Raw genomic sequence first — 15,739 nt, 5'->3', positions numbered from 1 at the left:
CAATGGAATTATTTTAAATCAGTTTGTTTTTAAATGTGTTTTCTTGGTCACTTTTATTTTTTATTTTTTGAATGTCTGTTTCAAATTATTTATGGCAGATTCTGCGATCCTTCTCCCATCTGGAAGGCTGTTCTTTAATAGATGGCCTCCCTCAGATGCAAAGCATAGTATTTGATGTAATGCTTGACTTGTTTTTAGGGTTTTTATGCTTATGTACAAATACAATTAACAGAACCAGATTTTACATTTACAGATATCCTTTCATAAGGGAAGCCATTATAAGTTTATAAGGCTGGAGCCTTGAATGAATAAAGATGATAAATTTTACCCTATAAACAAATGTTCTGACAAATTTAATTTGGATGGATGAGTTGCGGTAAGAGCAGAAGAAAATAACTCTGTCTAACTTCCATCCTCTTCGGAAGGCAATCAAGGCTCGATATAACTCACTGGACATCTCCTTTACATGTCACCTTCCATTACAGCTTTACAATGAAGCTTTATGTGATGACAACCCTACAAAAGCGACTATAACTGCAGCAGCTACAACAGCAAAGCACCCTTTGAGACAAATGCCTGACCAAAGATTCCGACATGAAGAATAGGTTTATGTGGAAATGATGCACCCTAGAGGCAAAGTGTTTGTTGCTAAATATATTATTAAATTAGACTTGTGCTTTCCAGGATTGCAGAGGAACAAACAAATTATTTCTGTTGTAATATAATCTTTATTATAACGGTTACCCTCATTTTGTGTGTACAACATGAGCAGTGACTGCAGTTGTTTTATGTCTTTTTATCACTAAGGGCTCAGAGGTGGAGCAGAGCATCAGCATTGAGGCTTTGAAAGACTTTCAAGCCTTTAAGTTTCAAATTTTACTTCCACAGAAGTTCTGCTTGGAAAAATAAAAGTGTGTGTGTCAGTGTGTGACTGCATTTCTGTGCTGTCACGTGGGCCGTCAGACACACAGAGGAAAATGAGGTTCTTTATGCATCTGACATCTGTATGTACGCACAGAGAACCGGCTATATGGCCAGTGTGGGCTTGTCATGTCGGCCTGCTGAGTTTGCTTTCTCTTTTGTCACATCTGAGCTGGTGATGCTATCATCAGCAGAAACACACACACACACACACACACACACACACACACACACACACACACACACACACACACACACACACACACACACACTCATACACAGAGTCTGGGCAATGTGCTGACCACGGTAAGCCATTCCTAAATGTTTATTGTTTGGTGCAGCTGGAGGAGACAGAAGGGTTATGTACCTACCAGTTGCTCGCTCATTATGTTTGGTGAATTAAGCAATGTAATTAATAATAAGAACACCTTTAAATTCAGATCTTTGTAATAAAAAATTAAACAAATTGAAAAATGACTGTTGAATGACTTCACCAACAACCCACTAGTGTGGGTTTCAAAAATACACATTTTAGTTGACTAAGGAATAAAGTCAAATTTTAAAATTTTAAAAAATAAAAACAGGATAAAGTTAATCTTTGGTTTCTTTTTCTTTCACACAGTTACCACATTATTTCCTGTGAGACACAGGTGATAGTCACAATAGTTGATGCCAGTCCAGCCAATGAGACCTTTTAGTTGGTGCCATCGCCCCCTGCTAACCTTTATCGTTGCTTTATTGACTTGTACCAGTTTTCCAAAAATAGCAACAGGTATTGTCATTCACAGCTTATATCAAACCACAAAGTGAAACCAGGACAAATGCAGCTCCATGTTTTAACTATCATAGTTTTCACATAGAGGTTGATCCTGGTTGACAGATTTTACCTCTGAACACCAGTTAGTGTCCATGATGATGATGATGATGATGGGCCACTACCATTTAAACTTAAACCCAGCTTCATGATCAAACAGGTTGATGCCATCCTCAACGTGGACATCATCCTCCTATGAAACACACCCAATGCACCTGATCTCTTTCAAGCCTAATGTATTTGTAAGTGGTTACTGATATAAAAAATAATAATAACTATTATTTTAGAGGATCAACTTTGCCCAGGCATTATGAAACTACATGTTCAAGTTTCAAGTAATGAAATTAATGCTGAAATACATTGTAAAATGAATTAACAGGGTGGAGAGCAGCGATTGATCTGAGTCTTGAGAAAAGAGATGATGGTGTCTGAACGTTTATCAATGAGCCGGAACCCTGGACGTTAATCAGAGACGGGGGGACAAACTCAGCCGATAAAATGACATCATACAGAAAGAGATTTAAAATAGAAGGAAATGTAATTGTTCAGACCTCTGCCAAGCCAAACATTTGCTTTTATTAAATTAAACTTTAATTCAAATGTCAGCTGTCAGATTAGTTTTTCTCAGCTGAATGTGTCTGAAAATAAAGACATGGGTCTTCCTCTTTATTCAGATTCAGAGCACAAAAAAATCAACACCTCCTTTTTTAGAAAGAGAAAGAATAATGATTGGTTTGTCCTTTTGCCTATTTCATTTCTTCCATTGGCTGCAGTTTAAATCATCAAGAGGTTAATGTGTAACTGATAACAACAACAACAAAAAAAGAAAATACAAACTAAATCCAAAAAGGATAAGTGGATGTTTATATTGCAGAAAATGTGCATTTGTTGGTGTTTTGTCATTAGTCCTATTAGATTGTCTGATGGAGACAAGAATTTAAACCAAATGTCATTTATTTTAACAACCTGATGATGTAATATGTGGTCAAATGTGCCAAAGACTGTGAAAAGGTTTTCTTTAGATTGATTACATCAGAAAATAATAGTAGTAACTAAGGGTACTATAAAAATCTCTTTTTACAATCTCACATGAACTTTAATCCTGGAATCTGTTCTTACACGCTGCAAACATGTCACTTATTTTGGTAATAAAGAGAAAAGTACCACATTTTCCCTGATCATATAGATTGAGCACATCAGGTACTGCAGTATAACTGTGTGAACTCTTTGTGTTGCAGTAATCACTGTGTAGCTATGTGTTAACCCATCTGTAGTTCACACAACAAAACAATGGAGTCCAAAGCAAAAGTGCTGACATGAGCCCAGGCATGCCTTCTCCCCCGGCCCCCGATGCCCGCGTACGTATAAATACACCCATACTTACCGTCTCTGCAGGCCATTCAGTGGAACACTGCGACACACAGCTCACCAGTATAGGTAGGTCAAATGAGTTATGAATCCAGTACAGCTTCTTCTGGACATGTCATGAGGGTCTCTAGTGTAATATATCAACTAACAGCAGGGAGTTTTAACTGGTCAGAGTGAGAACATTCTTGAATCTTTTTACTTATAATTCAAAGAATAAATGTCAGGAAAAAGAATAACAGCTTGAAGTTAAAGGTTTATATTTTCTGGTTTTATGGGAAAGCCTTAGAAAAAGCTACATTTAAAAATGGGTAACAAATGAAGTAAGGAATTGAGATTATGTAGATAACTCCAAGAACATTATATACATGCATGTAGAATTTGTGTTTTGGGAATCTCACATCCCTGTCCTGATTTTATTGTATTTTCCACAGATACAGTTGAGAAGAAACAACAACATGGCTCTGACAAACCCAATGCCTATGGGCCCCTGGAAGGTAAGCATGTGTTGTACTACATTACCCATCAACCAAGGTAACTGTGAAAGGTTTCAATCCATGATGAGGCAGAGAAGTTGATAGGCTTTTTTTTTAATTCACATTTTCATTCATCATTTTGTTTTTCTTTACAGATCACAGTTTACGATCAGGAGTATTTCCAGGGCAGGCGTATGGAGTTCACCGCCTGCTGCCAGAACATCATGGAGTGTGGAATGGAGAACATTCGCTCCCTGAAGGTGGAGTGTGGCGCGTACGTATCCTGTTGTTGACTTTTAGAGGCCAGAGATGATGAAAAAACTCAATATCTCATTGACTGATAAAGTGTGGTGATTTTGTATTTCCTTGGTTTCTGGCTAACCGTGTTCATCTTTTGTTCTCAGCTGGGTGGGCTACGAGCACTCCAGCTTCTGCGGCCAGCAGTTTGTCCTGGAGAAGGGAGACTACCCCCGCTTTGAGGCCTACAGCGGCAGCAACTCCTACCGCATTGAGAGGATGATCTCCTTCAGGCCTATCTGCTGCGCTGTAGGTTTGATATACAGAGAAGGAGCCCTTCGTTCAGCTGAGGCTGAGCCTTAATTCAGGTTGTACTGAATCTCCTCACTCCATCTTCGTGCAGAGCCACAAGGAGTCCCGTATGACCATCTTTGAGAAGGAGAACATGATGGGTCGTCAGTTCGAGCTGTGCGATGACTATCCTTCTCTGCAGGCCATGGGCTGGATGAACAACGAGGTTGGATCCATGCACGTTCAATGTGGAGCGTAAGTCTATCATCATAATGTTTGATGTGAACAATTTCAAACACACTGAGTGGAAAAATTCCAACAGAACTCTGAACATTGATTTTGAAGCTACATTCACCTCATTGTTTAAGTTAATTACTCAACTGAGACATTTCTGCTTATTCCTGCAGCTTCGTGTGCTACCAGTACCCTGGATACCGTGGCCACCAGTACATCATGGAGTGTGACTGTCGTGGAGGAGAGTACAAGTGTTACCGCGAATTTGGCTCCCACTCCCAGACTCCCCAGATTCAGTCCATCAGGAGGATCCAGCACTAAGAGTGGAGCTCTTCCTTCACACCTTCTTATCTCCTCCTCCTTTTCCTCTTCCTGCTCTTCCATCCCTCCTTTTCTTCCTCTTTCCCCCCACTTCCATCTCCTTGGCTCTTTGGATCAAACAGGATCCTGAGCTGGAATTCAGGTGCTTACTGGTGTCTGTTGTTCACAGCACTTTTTTTTTAATGAAATGCCACAAAAGAGAGGAAAGATCTGAGAAAGACAGAAAATAGGAATGACAGAATTGAGAGAAAACGCTGAGCCAGTGTGAAAGAGAGGCCTCATCTGCTGAGGTTGGCTGCAGAACGGTGCTCTTCTTTATCTCCACCAGTGATGACATCATCATAATCATCATCATCATCATCATCGTCATTGTCTTCTACATCAACACAATCACCAGTCTTGCTGTTACTGTGATATCCATGACTGCCTATGTTTAAGACGATGAATAAAGAGAATGAGCAAAAAAACCCCAAAAAACAGATTCACAACATGACTGACATATGACTCAATCATCACTGGGTTTTCATTCTCCAATGGTAGCTCAGCTCAGATGCAACCAGATCTCTTTAACCCCTGCTGTTCTACCATAAATCACATAGAAATACAAAATATGGTCATGATGAGTCATGGTTTCTACATTTCTGAGGATACCAAATGTGTCACACTAAATTATTGGACAATTTACATACAGTCATGCTAAAGGCATCAGAAATATTTAAATGATTGAATGAAGTAGCCATAAATAATATGGTGTCATGAGAGGATCATATAATATAATCAATATGCTAACATGTTCCATGTGCATATTGAGTAAAATGTCTTTTAGTATTCTCTGCAAATTCCTTTTAAAATGTCTTTTTATAAAAGGCATGTAGCATAAATGCAAGTAGAAAACCACAAGGCACAATTTTTGCTATTCTTGGTTATTTGCTGTTAACATTTAAACTTTGATTAAGGATAGTGTTCAGTTTAACACAACTTACTTTATCTAACGGGTAAAGTTAGCTTAAAGATTGTATGACTAGTTATAAGTACATTACTCAATATAACTACATCTAAGTATAGTTTACACAACCCATCCCATTATAATATTAAATCTAATGCTGAAATGAGCCCTTTTGCCAGATTATTATTTCTGCTTAAGATGGATTCAGTAAAGAAAAACCTATATTCTGATAATTTCATTACGCAGAGGTATTTTACATGCATAACTTGCAATGGGGTTCTTTATGTTTTTTCTACTAATGTGCTGTGGGATTATCATATGACAAACACTTCACATCCATATGAATAGAGTTCTGCTTGTTTTATCACTGGCTGAATTTTAACTCTCATGACGAGGTGAGCCGCAGTAAGACAGAGTACATGTGTGTGAATGAGAGGGACCCAAGTGGAAGAGTGAGGTTACAGGGAGAAGAGATCAAGAAGGTGGAGGATTTTAAGTACTTAGGCTCAACAGTCCAGAGCAATGGAGAGTGTGGAAAAGAGGTGAAGAAGCGTGTACAGGCAGATCGGAATGGGTGGAGAAAAGTGTCAGGTGTGATGTGTGATAGAAGAGTTTCAGCTGAAATTAATGGAAAGGTGTACAAAACTGTGGTGAGACCAGCGATGTTGTTTGGTCTAGAGACAGTGTCACTGAGGAAAAGACAGGAGACAGAGCTGGAGGTAGCAGAGATGAAGATGCTGAGGTTCTCTCTGGGAGTGACCAGGAAGGATAGGATCAGGAATGAATACATCAGAGGGACAGCACATGTTAGAGGTTTTGGAGATAAAGTCAGAGAGGCCAGAGTGAGATGGTTTGGACATGTCTAGAGGAGAGATAGTGAATATATTGGTAGAAGGAGGTTTATGGATGTAGTGAAAGAGGACATGAAGGTAGTTGGTGAGAGAGAAGAGGATGCAGAAGACAGGGTTAGATGGAGGCAAATGATTCGCTGTGGCGACCCCTGAAGGGAAAATCCGAAGAGAGAAGATGACGATGATGTGTACTTCCGTTCACTCCCACTAGAGGCCGCTGTCTGGTGTTTGCGACAGTCGCTCCTGTTTGACGGTTCATGATGACGAGTCAACAACAAACATGGCGACCAGCGGCAACTATTGGGAAGGTAAAATATTATACAGTCGTTAATGTAGTTCAGCAGTGTGTGTGCTGCATGTTGTTCTCCGCACCATATCAAACAGACTCAGCTCGTTACATAGTGTATAACTTTAATTAAAGTATTTCCATATTTGTAGCACAGCTGGTTCTTTGGCGAACCTGTTAGCTTGTTAGCCGTCAAAGTGGAACTTTGTTTACGTTCATCAACAAGTTATTAGCAGCAATCAGTTATCGATTAATAGCTTAAACTTCCCTACCAGCTGCTGATTTAGCTATCAATCGATTTACATGTTTGATCCAATGTTATTTCCGGAAAGAATTGGGGAAAATAATAAAATAGTTTGTTTCTAATAAAACTAATTCGAAACCAAATGAAGTGAAATGCTTTTTATTTTAATTTGGTGTCTCCGTATCACAGTTCTCTCATTCTCCGGTATATAAAACTGAATTATGGATGGAATGCAGCTTTACAGGTTTTTCAGCTATCAGCAAACACTGCGGTAAGATGTGCTGCTTTGGAAATGAGAGTTGTCTAATGGTCTAATTTCATGTTGAGTGTGGGTCTCTTTGTGGTGTGAGGTCTGCATCAAACCTTGTGTTCTTGTCATGACCAGTTTTTTTAGAATCTAGTTATCAGTCATCCTTTCAGGTCATACATGACAGGTGTGCTTGGGCCTAGTCTGTCCTGAATGTCTCTGTTTCTTCTGTCAGATTTGCGTAAACAGGCCAGGCAGCTGGAGAATGAGCTGGACCTGAGGCTGGTGTCCTTCAGTAAACTCTGCACTAATTTAAGCAGCAGCAGTAACAAGTGGAGCCATCGGACCGGAGACAGGTCAGCGTCAGCGTCCAGCTTCTAACACCATCTCTGATCTTGGATATGACATTTAAAAGGATTTATTTATCAAGTTGATATTTGTGTAAAAAAAATAAATAAAAAAACACTCCAACTTCCAATGTTAAAGTTTAAGTACTGTATATCTTTATGGTTGTCGATTCCAATAAGACAATGTTTTGTGTTTTAAGCTTTTTAATATGATATGTGTTTTATAACAATTAGCTTTTAATTGATTGTAACTGAGCAGACTACGATATTTTTATGCTCTTGCAACTGATGTTGAAACATAATTTTCCCCTGTTTATTATTTGTCTGATAACTGTGTATTTTACACTGTACAGTAGTTGGAATTTAAGGAAAAAATAACTTTTGAACATTGATTATCGTTGATTCTTAAATTAGGTCTGATTCAGTTGGCCAGTCTCAAGATAATATGCTTGTTGCTATGACTACGGAGCTGGAGCAGCTGTTGGCCAATGTAAGTCAAATATTACATTTAAATGTATGGATCACCAACAGCTATAATTGGTTAGACATTACATCAGCAGAATAAGCTAAGTAATTAAACAGGTGATTGGAGTTGTGATGCATAAATATTACAGAGAATTTGATTGATCTGTCTGTTCACATTTATTTAGGATTGACATAATTTACTGATGCTGACATCAGTAGAGTGGATTATCTTACACTCTTCATCTACATTCAGATGTGTGAAATCAAACAGCTTGTCCACCCCATCAATTTGGGAAATTAATCAGCCCCATCAGACACACCACATTCAGCATCACCCCATTCCAAACACACATTGCTTGTGTGAAAAAATATAGTCATGTTTTCTAGAACTTGACACTAATAAAAGATCAAATCAGCTGTTTCCATATTCTTATTTAAATACTATAAAGGTATTGACTGATTAATGATACCTGGCTGTTTTTTGTCACAGCTAACAGCAGTCAATGACAAAATGGCAGAATACATAAACACGCCTGGCACTTCGTCATATAACACTGCACTGATGCACACTTTACAGAGACACAGAGACATTTTACAGGTAAGTATCATTACGTCATTTTCTTGTGTTCCTCATCCTGTTTGATGTTAAAGTAGTTAAAGTGAGAGAAAGCGTTTGTGAGTCATTAATGTACTCGTATCATCATGTCTCCCTGATGTTCTGTAGGATTATACTCAAGAATTCCACAAAACCAAAAGCAACTTCTTCATTTTGCGAGAGAGGGAGGACCTACTGGGTTCTGTCCATAGAGACATTGAGTAAGCACGTTCATAAATGTTGTCACAAATCTTTCGTTTTCTTTCATGAAGTTCGTGTGTGGTGAATGAAAGATGCCTGCGTAAATGGTTTTTTTAAAAATAAATATCAATGAAAAGTTGACAGCAGAACACAGCTTACAGAGACATCAAATGAAATGTTAAATGAAAAACACATGTCCTGATTTTTAAAAAAAATTTCATAAATTGAATGCGCCTTCCATCTTTCTTCTTTCCACTACAACTTTTCTTACGTTTTCATCATCAAACGTTCCTTCTTTGGAACATTTTTGCAATCTTAATTGGTTGATATTTCCTTACACACGATAAAAACACTTCTTTGTATGTCTGATCTGTACTACTTTCACTTCCTGTAAGTAGTTGATTTTTATTTTCCCAAACCTGTGTGTGTATGTGTGTGCGTATGCGTGAGTGTGTGTGTTTATGATTCATCCACAGTATTAATTTCTTCATTAAGTACTCTGAGGTTAGTACTAAAACTGCCCTTTGTGATTTAAATCATCTGTTTTGTCAGAACAACTCCAAAAATCAAGAGACATGTAGTTCACTCAAATACTAAGACTGATGACATCTGTAAATATTAATAATTGATCATCTGGAGACTATTGATTTCATATCAAAACTGATTTTTATCACTATTTCCCATTGACTGACCATACATTACTTTTCATGTTCTGTGTTATATTTTGTAACTAAATCTACACTAGGACAAACAGGCATGGTTTAGACCCCCTCCTCCCCACACCACCTTCCTCCCAGAATTTTGGCTATGCTACTCTTTACCAGGGGGAGGCGGAAATGTCTACTTTGAATTCCCCCACCCTTTGATAGTCTCTCTATCCATTCCTTCTATCATGTTTCATCCACTAATAAGAGGCACCGCTTCGTACTAGCCGATCTCCCACCCTCTCTCTGTTGGTCTCATCCACTCTCAGAGTCTGCATCTCTCTCTTCCTCTGGGGATATCTTTCCTAAGTGCCTTCTACAGTAAATCAAACCACAAGGCTTTCATTCAGCCAGATCTTTGGGATAGTGGTTGCATCTGTCCTGCCTGATACAGCGAAATGAGATGGAGAACGAGACAGTCAGACATTAACAGAGAGGGAGAGGGAGACATTGCCCTAATATTGACTGATTGCAATAATGGTGAGAGTGAAGTCTAATTATTCCGATAGTGATGAGAGGTGTGGAGGAACAGTGAAGAGAGAGGGGCAACGGAGGAGGCAACCGTTGATGAATTGATGATCAGTTCAAATAGGGAGGGGTTTGTGTAAATAAGAAATGGAGGAGAGAGTTGTGGGTTAAGCAGAGCTAATCACTTAAAAGCCTTGATGCAGGAAGTACATAATCAGCATGCAGGCATCAGTTTATAGGAGGCAGTGAAATTACCTCTTTCAGACTGATGCATAGATTGAAAAAAAAACTTGTTTTAATGGCGACTTCTCCTGTTAGGCAGTTACACAGCTGCTTAAACAAGATAATGGAGGTCAGAGTGTTGCTTAATGTTTTAATGAAGCAGATGAAACAGTGAAGAGGTTAAACAACATGGTTTGCCCCAAGAAAGAGAACCAGACCTCATGGGGATATTCATACATATTTGTTTTGAAGTGACTTCTAATTATCTGTTATTGTTGTAGGTTTGTGTTGTTTTTTTTACATTAACCAAAACCTCATCCAAACCCCAAAAGCTCTGATCTGGCTTGAATTGTTCTGTGTTATAAATTAATATAAATTAATTTTATGATATTTCATCAAGATACAAAGACTTGATGAAATATCACGTGTTTGATGATTAAATGAATATGTATACTAGATGAATATCTAATCTAATCATTAGATTAGATGAATATCAATGGTCATGAAAACATGCCGGTCTGGTTTTGCACTCAGTCGAAGATGTGCAACATTGACAAGCACCTAAAATTTATTTTTATTCAACTCAACATCAACTGATCAAATGGGAATCTCCGATTTGATCTCTTTTTTTTGTTCACTCAGGTCCTACAAGAGCAGCTCAGGGCTGAACAACAGAAAGACTGAGCTCTTCCTGAAGGAGCACGAACATCTCAGAAAGTAAGTTTTCTTAGAAACTTATTTGGAAGGACTAGAATCAGAAATGAGTGTTTCTGTTTTTAGTGAAGGTCTAGGAATTGTCTAAAAACCTTTTAACTGCACACTACATTCAGACACAACTTAGAACAGAACGTGACTAAATAAATGAGCTAAATTAAAATATTTCTTGGGAAAAAAGTACACACTGAACACAAAACGACCCCGATGGGTTTAAAGGCTGGACAGAAAAAAAACCCCTCAAAACAGACTGACACTCCAAATGCAGGAAACTGAGACAAAGATGAGGGATGGGCGGTAGGACGACCGGGCATTTACAGACAGGTGGGTGATTCTTCAGATTAGAGAGCAGGATTTTTATGTATACTAAAGACCTGACCCGGGTCTTCATAGAGGGAGGTCGGGTGGAAAAGGGGAAAGTCAGACATGATGCACAGGTCAGGGGAAACAGAAGGAGAAGAAGGGAGGACACTGATGGCTCCCAACAGACGATGATGCTGTCGATTCTAGTGTTTGTGTTTGGCAGTGTGTACCTGAACATCTGAAGAGTCACAGTTGTTTTTCATTGTGACTGATGATGCTTCTCATGGCTGCAAAAGGATAAGTAAATAATAGGGGATGTGTTGGGAGAAAGGTCAAGTAAATTAATGGTGACTCAGCGTGTTCCTGACGTGTCGTAGAACCGATTGGTAATGAAACAAGAAAACAAAAGGCTTTAGTGGAGACGTCCTGATCGAGTGTTTCTGGCCCTGATCCCAGTTCTCGGAGTTGACCAATTTCGAAGCCGGTCCTGTACTTTGTGTTATCTGTGAGTTGATTAAGTGTGTGTTTGCAAAAATAAAGCCTGCACAGCCTCTCAGGCCTAATGCTGCTTGTTTGTGACAACCTAGACGTACTCATTGTTAAAACTCTGTTCAAACATAGTTCAAACATTTAGAACCTGATATTATCGTTGTGTTTTGTTTAACAGAATTAGTTTTCAAATATTGGATAACTTGGATTCCCTACATAACTTTATGATCATTAATTTGTCTAATTCCTTTTTGGAAACATCAATATTAAGTTGAATGCTAAGTTTGCCCAAATAACGTACTTTTGAATAGTCAATATTTTCCCATCAGACTCAGACACTGGAAGCAGTTTAGCTACGTAACATTCATTGAAGTTGAATATGCATTTAATCACTTTTATTCATCTTATTTTGTTAATCTGAATATTTTGCACAGATGGTTTGGGTAGCCAACCCAAATGTGAATTTATCAGATTATCACAAATCTTCTGATGTATTCTGTGATATTAAACATGTAAGGCTGAATGTTAACTCTGTTGGCTTTAACCACAAGTTTTAATCCTTCATATAAACCAAATATAAAGAAGCCCACCAAATGACACAAATCTACCACTACTATTTTGGGGGTTTTGAATATTGTTTTTGGGTGTGTTCAGGGACCACTGTAGGGGTTAATGAGTCTTGATGCATTTTTTAAAGGAAAACAGTCACACAGCGAAGTTAAAGGGACAGTAAAGTTAATTTTAAGTGACATATGTGTTATTCATCATTATGAAAAATAGAAAAATGTAATTTTATATGTGTAGCATCATCCGTTTGGTCAAAAAATCTTGAAATCTGCGCTGCAGCAGCTTCTGCATTCAGTGGTCAAGTGGGCGTCATACGTCACTGGAGCCAAACATAGCTTAGCAGCCATAAGAAACAATGCACTTCTAGACGAGATTAACACCAGTATCATAAAGTATCATGGTTACCTGTGAGGTGAACGGTTGCAAAAAGACGCGAAGACAAGGACCCGTTGTTCTTTAGAATACCTTCTGGGAAGGTTTTGCACTAAAAATACTAACGCACTAGCCCGTCAATGGGATTGTCCATATTATGTTAGCATTGAGCTAACCGCCATTTATTACTATTGGACTGTGTGGAATTAATAACAACTGTAGTTGTTATTAATTCCACAGTGAATTTATTTGAAAGTTGCGTCTTTTTGCTAAGCTATGTTTGGCCCCAGTGACGTATGACGCCCACGTGACCACTGAATGCGGAAGCTGCTGCAGCGCAGATTTTAAGCTTTTTTGACCGAACGGATGATGCTACACATATAAAATGTATTTTTTCTTCTATATTTCATAATGATGAATTACATACTGTATATGTCACTTAAAATTAACTTAACTGTCCCTTTAAGTTTTGTTAATTTACATTAAAAACAAGCTGGTATGGGAAAATAAAAAAACATGAAGAGAAACAAGGAGCATCCTCGCCTGTGGACTGCCGGCTAACGAGGGGTCGAGATAAAAGCCAGAGGACAGCAGAAGATGGTTGGAGAGGTGGACGAATAGATAGAGGAAGTATAAAGCAGCGTATTGATTTTTGGTCTGCAGTGGAGTCTGCCAGCTGCTCTTATGAGCTCATCTCATCTCTAGACTGAATGCGTCACTTTCTGTCTCTCTAACGGCCGCTGATGTAAACCCTGTTTGCGTTCAGGTCATCTATCTGCCTGTTTGACACCTACAACTGATGACACAGGAACCAGTGCAAGATCCTGATATTTATGAATCTGTTGGTTTGACTTTGCCGATTGGCATCCGATATAATCAGGGTTGGATTTGACAAATCAGATCTCAGTAGTCATCCATTAACCACAATGTCTCACAGGAGTCACAGGAAGAGTTCCATTTAAGATAACAGACCTGAAGGTTTCGTCCTGTTGTGGTATTTCATGACTCCTAAATCAGGAGAAATTTAAGTTTGAAAATACACACTAAGGGTTTAAAGAAACACACAAACTGGTTTTATATGTAAAATTGCTTCAGTAGTTTCGTTTGTTCTGTTCCTAATGATCATCTTAAATTAGAGAATGGAGTGCAAAACATTTTACAATATCGGCACTGGGGTGTCCCCAACAGAACTGGTGACAGCAGTAATCCTCCTCATGGGCTGGCAGCACCTCTTAGCATGGGGCGGTGGTCCACTCTTCAGTCAGAGCTGCTGCTGTGTGTAGATGATGATCACACCGTCACACTAATTGCAGGTTTTCGAGGTTTAGGTCAGGGTGCATTGCTGACAGTCCAGAACGGTGATGTCATTCTCCTCCAGAAACTGGACACACAGAGGGATGGTGACGTTCCCAGTGATGGTCTCTAGTTGATCTTTTTTTGTTGTTGTCATTTTTAGGTCCATAATGGGTGTCAGTAGCCTTTGCTGCTATAGAAATGTTCATAACCTCTTTCGTCTGTTTTTCTGACGTGGTTTTGTCAAAGGATTGCTACTGTGAACTGTATTTTTATTGATTGCCCTGCTGACTTGTCAAGTGCGTTGCACCATCCTGGCCATGTTTTCCCAGCTTTTACAACTTTGCAGATTTCTTTTCTTCCATAATCTTTGTGCTTTTTTGGTGGATAAGTTCATTTAACAAGGGAGGTTCATTTTGGATTAGCTGGGTAAAGCTAAATTTCTGAAAAGTGTATTTTTAGACTGTGCAAGGCTCATAAACATCAGTCAAGTGAGACCAAACCTCATTTGGTGAGACTGTGAAGAGTATGTCAAAGATTAAAAATGATTGACGAATGAATGGTTTTATGTTGTGTTCATGTCAGGAGATTTCATAAAGCAAAGTGTTCCAGATTGATTTATCTTGATTTCTGTTTTCTTGCTCACAGCTCTGACAGGTTCATTGACAACGCAATAAGGTAAACACTGAAGTGTCTTCAAACCATTCAGACCATCTGAACGTGAAGACAGACTCATAGACCTCCTGCCACTAATCTGTCTTAACTTCTTCTCCAGTATCGCCATGACAATGAAAGAAAACATCACGTCTCAGCGTGGGATGTTTAAGTCCATTCAAACCAGGGTCACAACTTTGGCCAGTATCCTTCTCCCATTCTGACCATTTGTTGTTTTTATAATTCCTCGTTTTTGAAACTTAAATTTCTTGGTTTTTACGAATGTCTGAATGAAGTTGTCTCGGTTGCTTCTGTGCAGAACCAACCACAGTATGCAAGGACACGGAGCTGGATAACACAGCCTCACTTACAGTGAGAGCTGGTATGACAGACTGCAGTCTACACCATTAAACTCCATTTATTTTTTTTTCCTGGTTGTGTTATGAGCCCTGCTGATGTATTTTCCCTGCTGCTCTCTGTCTCTAACACACTGCAAGCATAGGAAAAACCCTCCTTAATTATTTTCCTTCACCGCGCTTCCCCGCCCCTCAGATCGTTTCCCTGCCATCAACGGCCTCATCCAGAAAATCAATTTGCGCAAGAGGCGGGACTCTTTAATTCTAGGCGGGGTGATTGGCATCTGCACCATTCTCCTGTTGCTGTACACTTTCCACTGATGCACTGGTCAACTCAATGACTGTCTATTTAAGAACAAAAAAATTGTTAGAAGTCAAGTTTAAAAATTTTTGTACCTAAATGTGTTCTTACTTCTACTTTAACATTCTTAAGCATCAGATAAGTAAGATAAGAATTTTATTTTGAAAAACAAATTCCATTAAAAAGTCTTAAATGAAAGTGAAATGGTTCAACTTTATTTACATTCTGTATTCCCAAGCTATTATATACTGTTAATTATGTTTTTAAAAAGTTTTTTACTTGGATTGTGTGATGTTGATGCTCTGCTAATATTTATGTACACATATATTTACTGATTAACAATAAAAAATAATGGTAATGAGTGCATTTTCAAGTTTGGCATGCTCATTCAAGTTTATTTCAGACATGCAGAACTATGGCACAGTAAACCAGTCATACAGTAAAAATGTATAAAC

At 38.6% G+C, this 15,739-nt stretch overlaps 2 protein-coding genes across 3 annotated transcripts; both read left to right on the top strand.

The window, feature by feature from the left end:
* The first annotated feature begins 3,128 nt into the window (after nucleotides 1-3,128).
* Nucleotides 3,129-5,158, top strand: LOC137606629 (beta-crystallin A1-like). The gene is made up of 6 exons (XM_068331968.1): nucleotides 3,129-3,172; nucleotides 3,535-3,597; nucleotides 3,732-3,850; nucleotides 3,981-4,122; nucleotides 4,217-4,359; nucleotides 4,512-5,158. Exons 2-6 carry the CDS (start codon nucleotides 3,559-3,561, stop codon nucleotides 4,657-4,659), a joined length of 591 nt encoding a protein of 196 aa, XP_068188069.1. The 5' UTR covers nucleotides 3,129-3,172; nucleotides 3,535-3,558; the 3' UTR covers nucleotides 4,660-5,158.
* A 402-nt stretch (nucleotides 5,159-5,560) lies between these two features.
* Nucleotides 5,561-15,601, top strand: LOC137606628 (Golgi SNAP receptor complex member 1-like). 2 transcript variants are annotated; one of them, XM_068331966.1, is made up of 9 exons: nucleotides 5,598-6,764; nucleotides 7,469-7,589; nucleotides 7,995-8,070; nucleotides 8,536-8,643; nucleotides 8,770-8,861; nucleotides 10,878-10,952; nucleotides 14,622-14,651; nucleotides 14,749-14,831; nucleotides 15,180-15,601. In XM_068331966.1, exons 1-9 carry the CDS (start codon nucleotides 6,737-6,739, stop codon nucleotides 15,302-15,304), a joined length of 738 nt encoding a protein of 245 aa, XP_068188067.1. In that variant the 5' UTR covers nucleotides 5,598-6,736; the 3' UTR covers nucleotides 15,305-15,601. The 2 variants fall into 2 exon arrangements, with proteins under 2 accessions (XP_068188068.1, XP_068188067.1); XM_068331967.1 differs by lacking the exon at nucleotides 8,536-8,643 and having other exon boundaries at nucleotides 5,561-6,764.
* Nucleotides 15,602-15,739: the final 138 nt, after the last annotated feature.

Source organism: Antennarius striatus, chromosome 13 (assembly GCF_040054535.1).
Source record: "Antennarius striatus isolate MH-2024 chromosome 13, ASM4005453v1, whole genome shotgun sequence".
Lineage (NCBI taxonomy): Eukaryota > Metazoa > Chordata > Actinopteri > Lophiiformes > Antennariidae > Antennarius > Antennarius striatus.
Note: the sequence above shows the minus strand (reverse complement) of the source record. Positions and strands in the feature narration are given on the sequence as shown.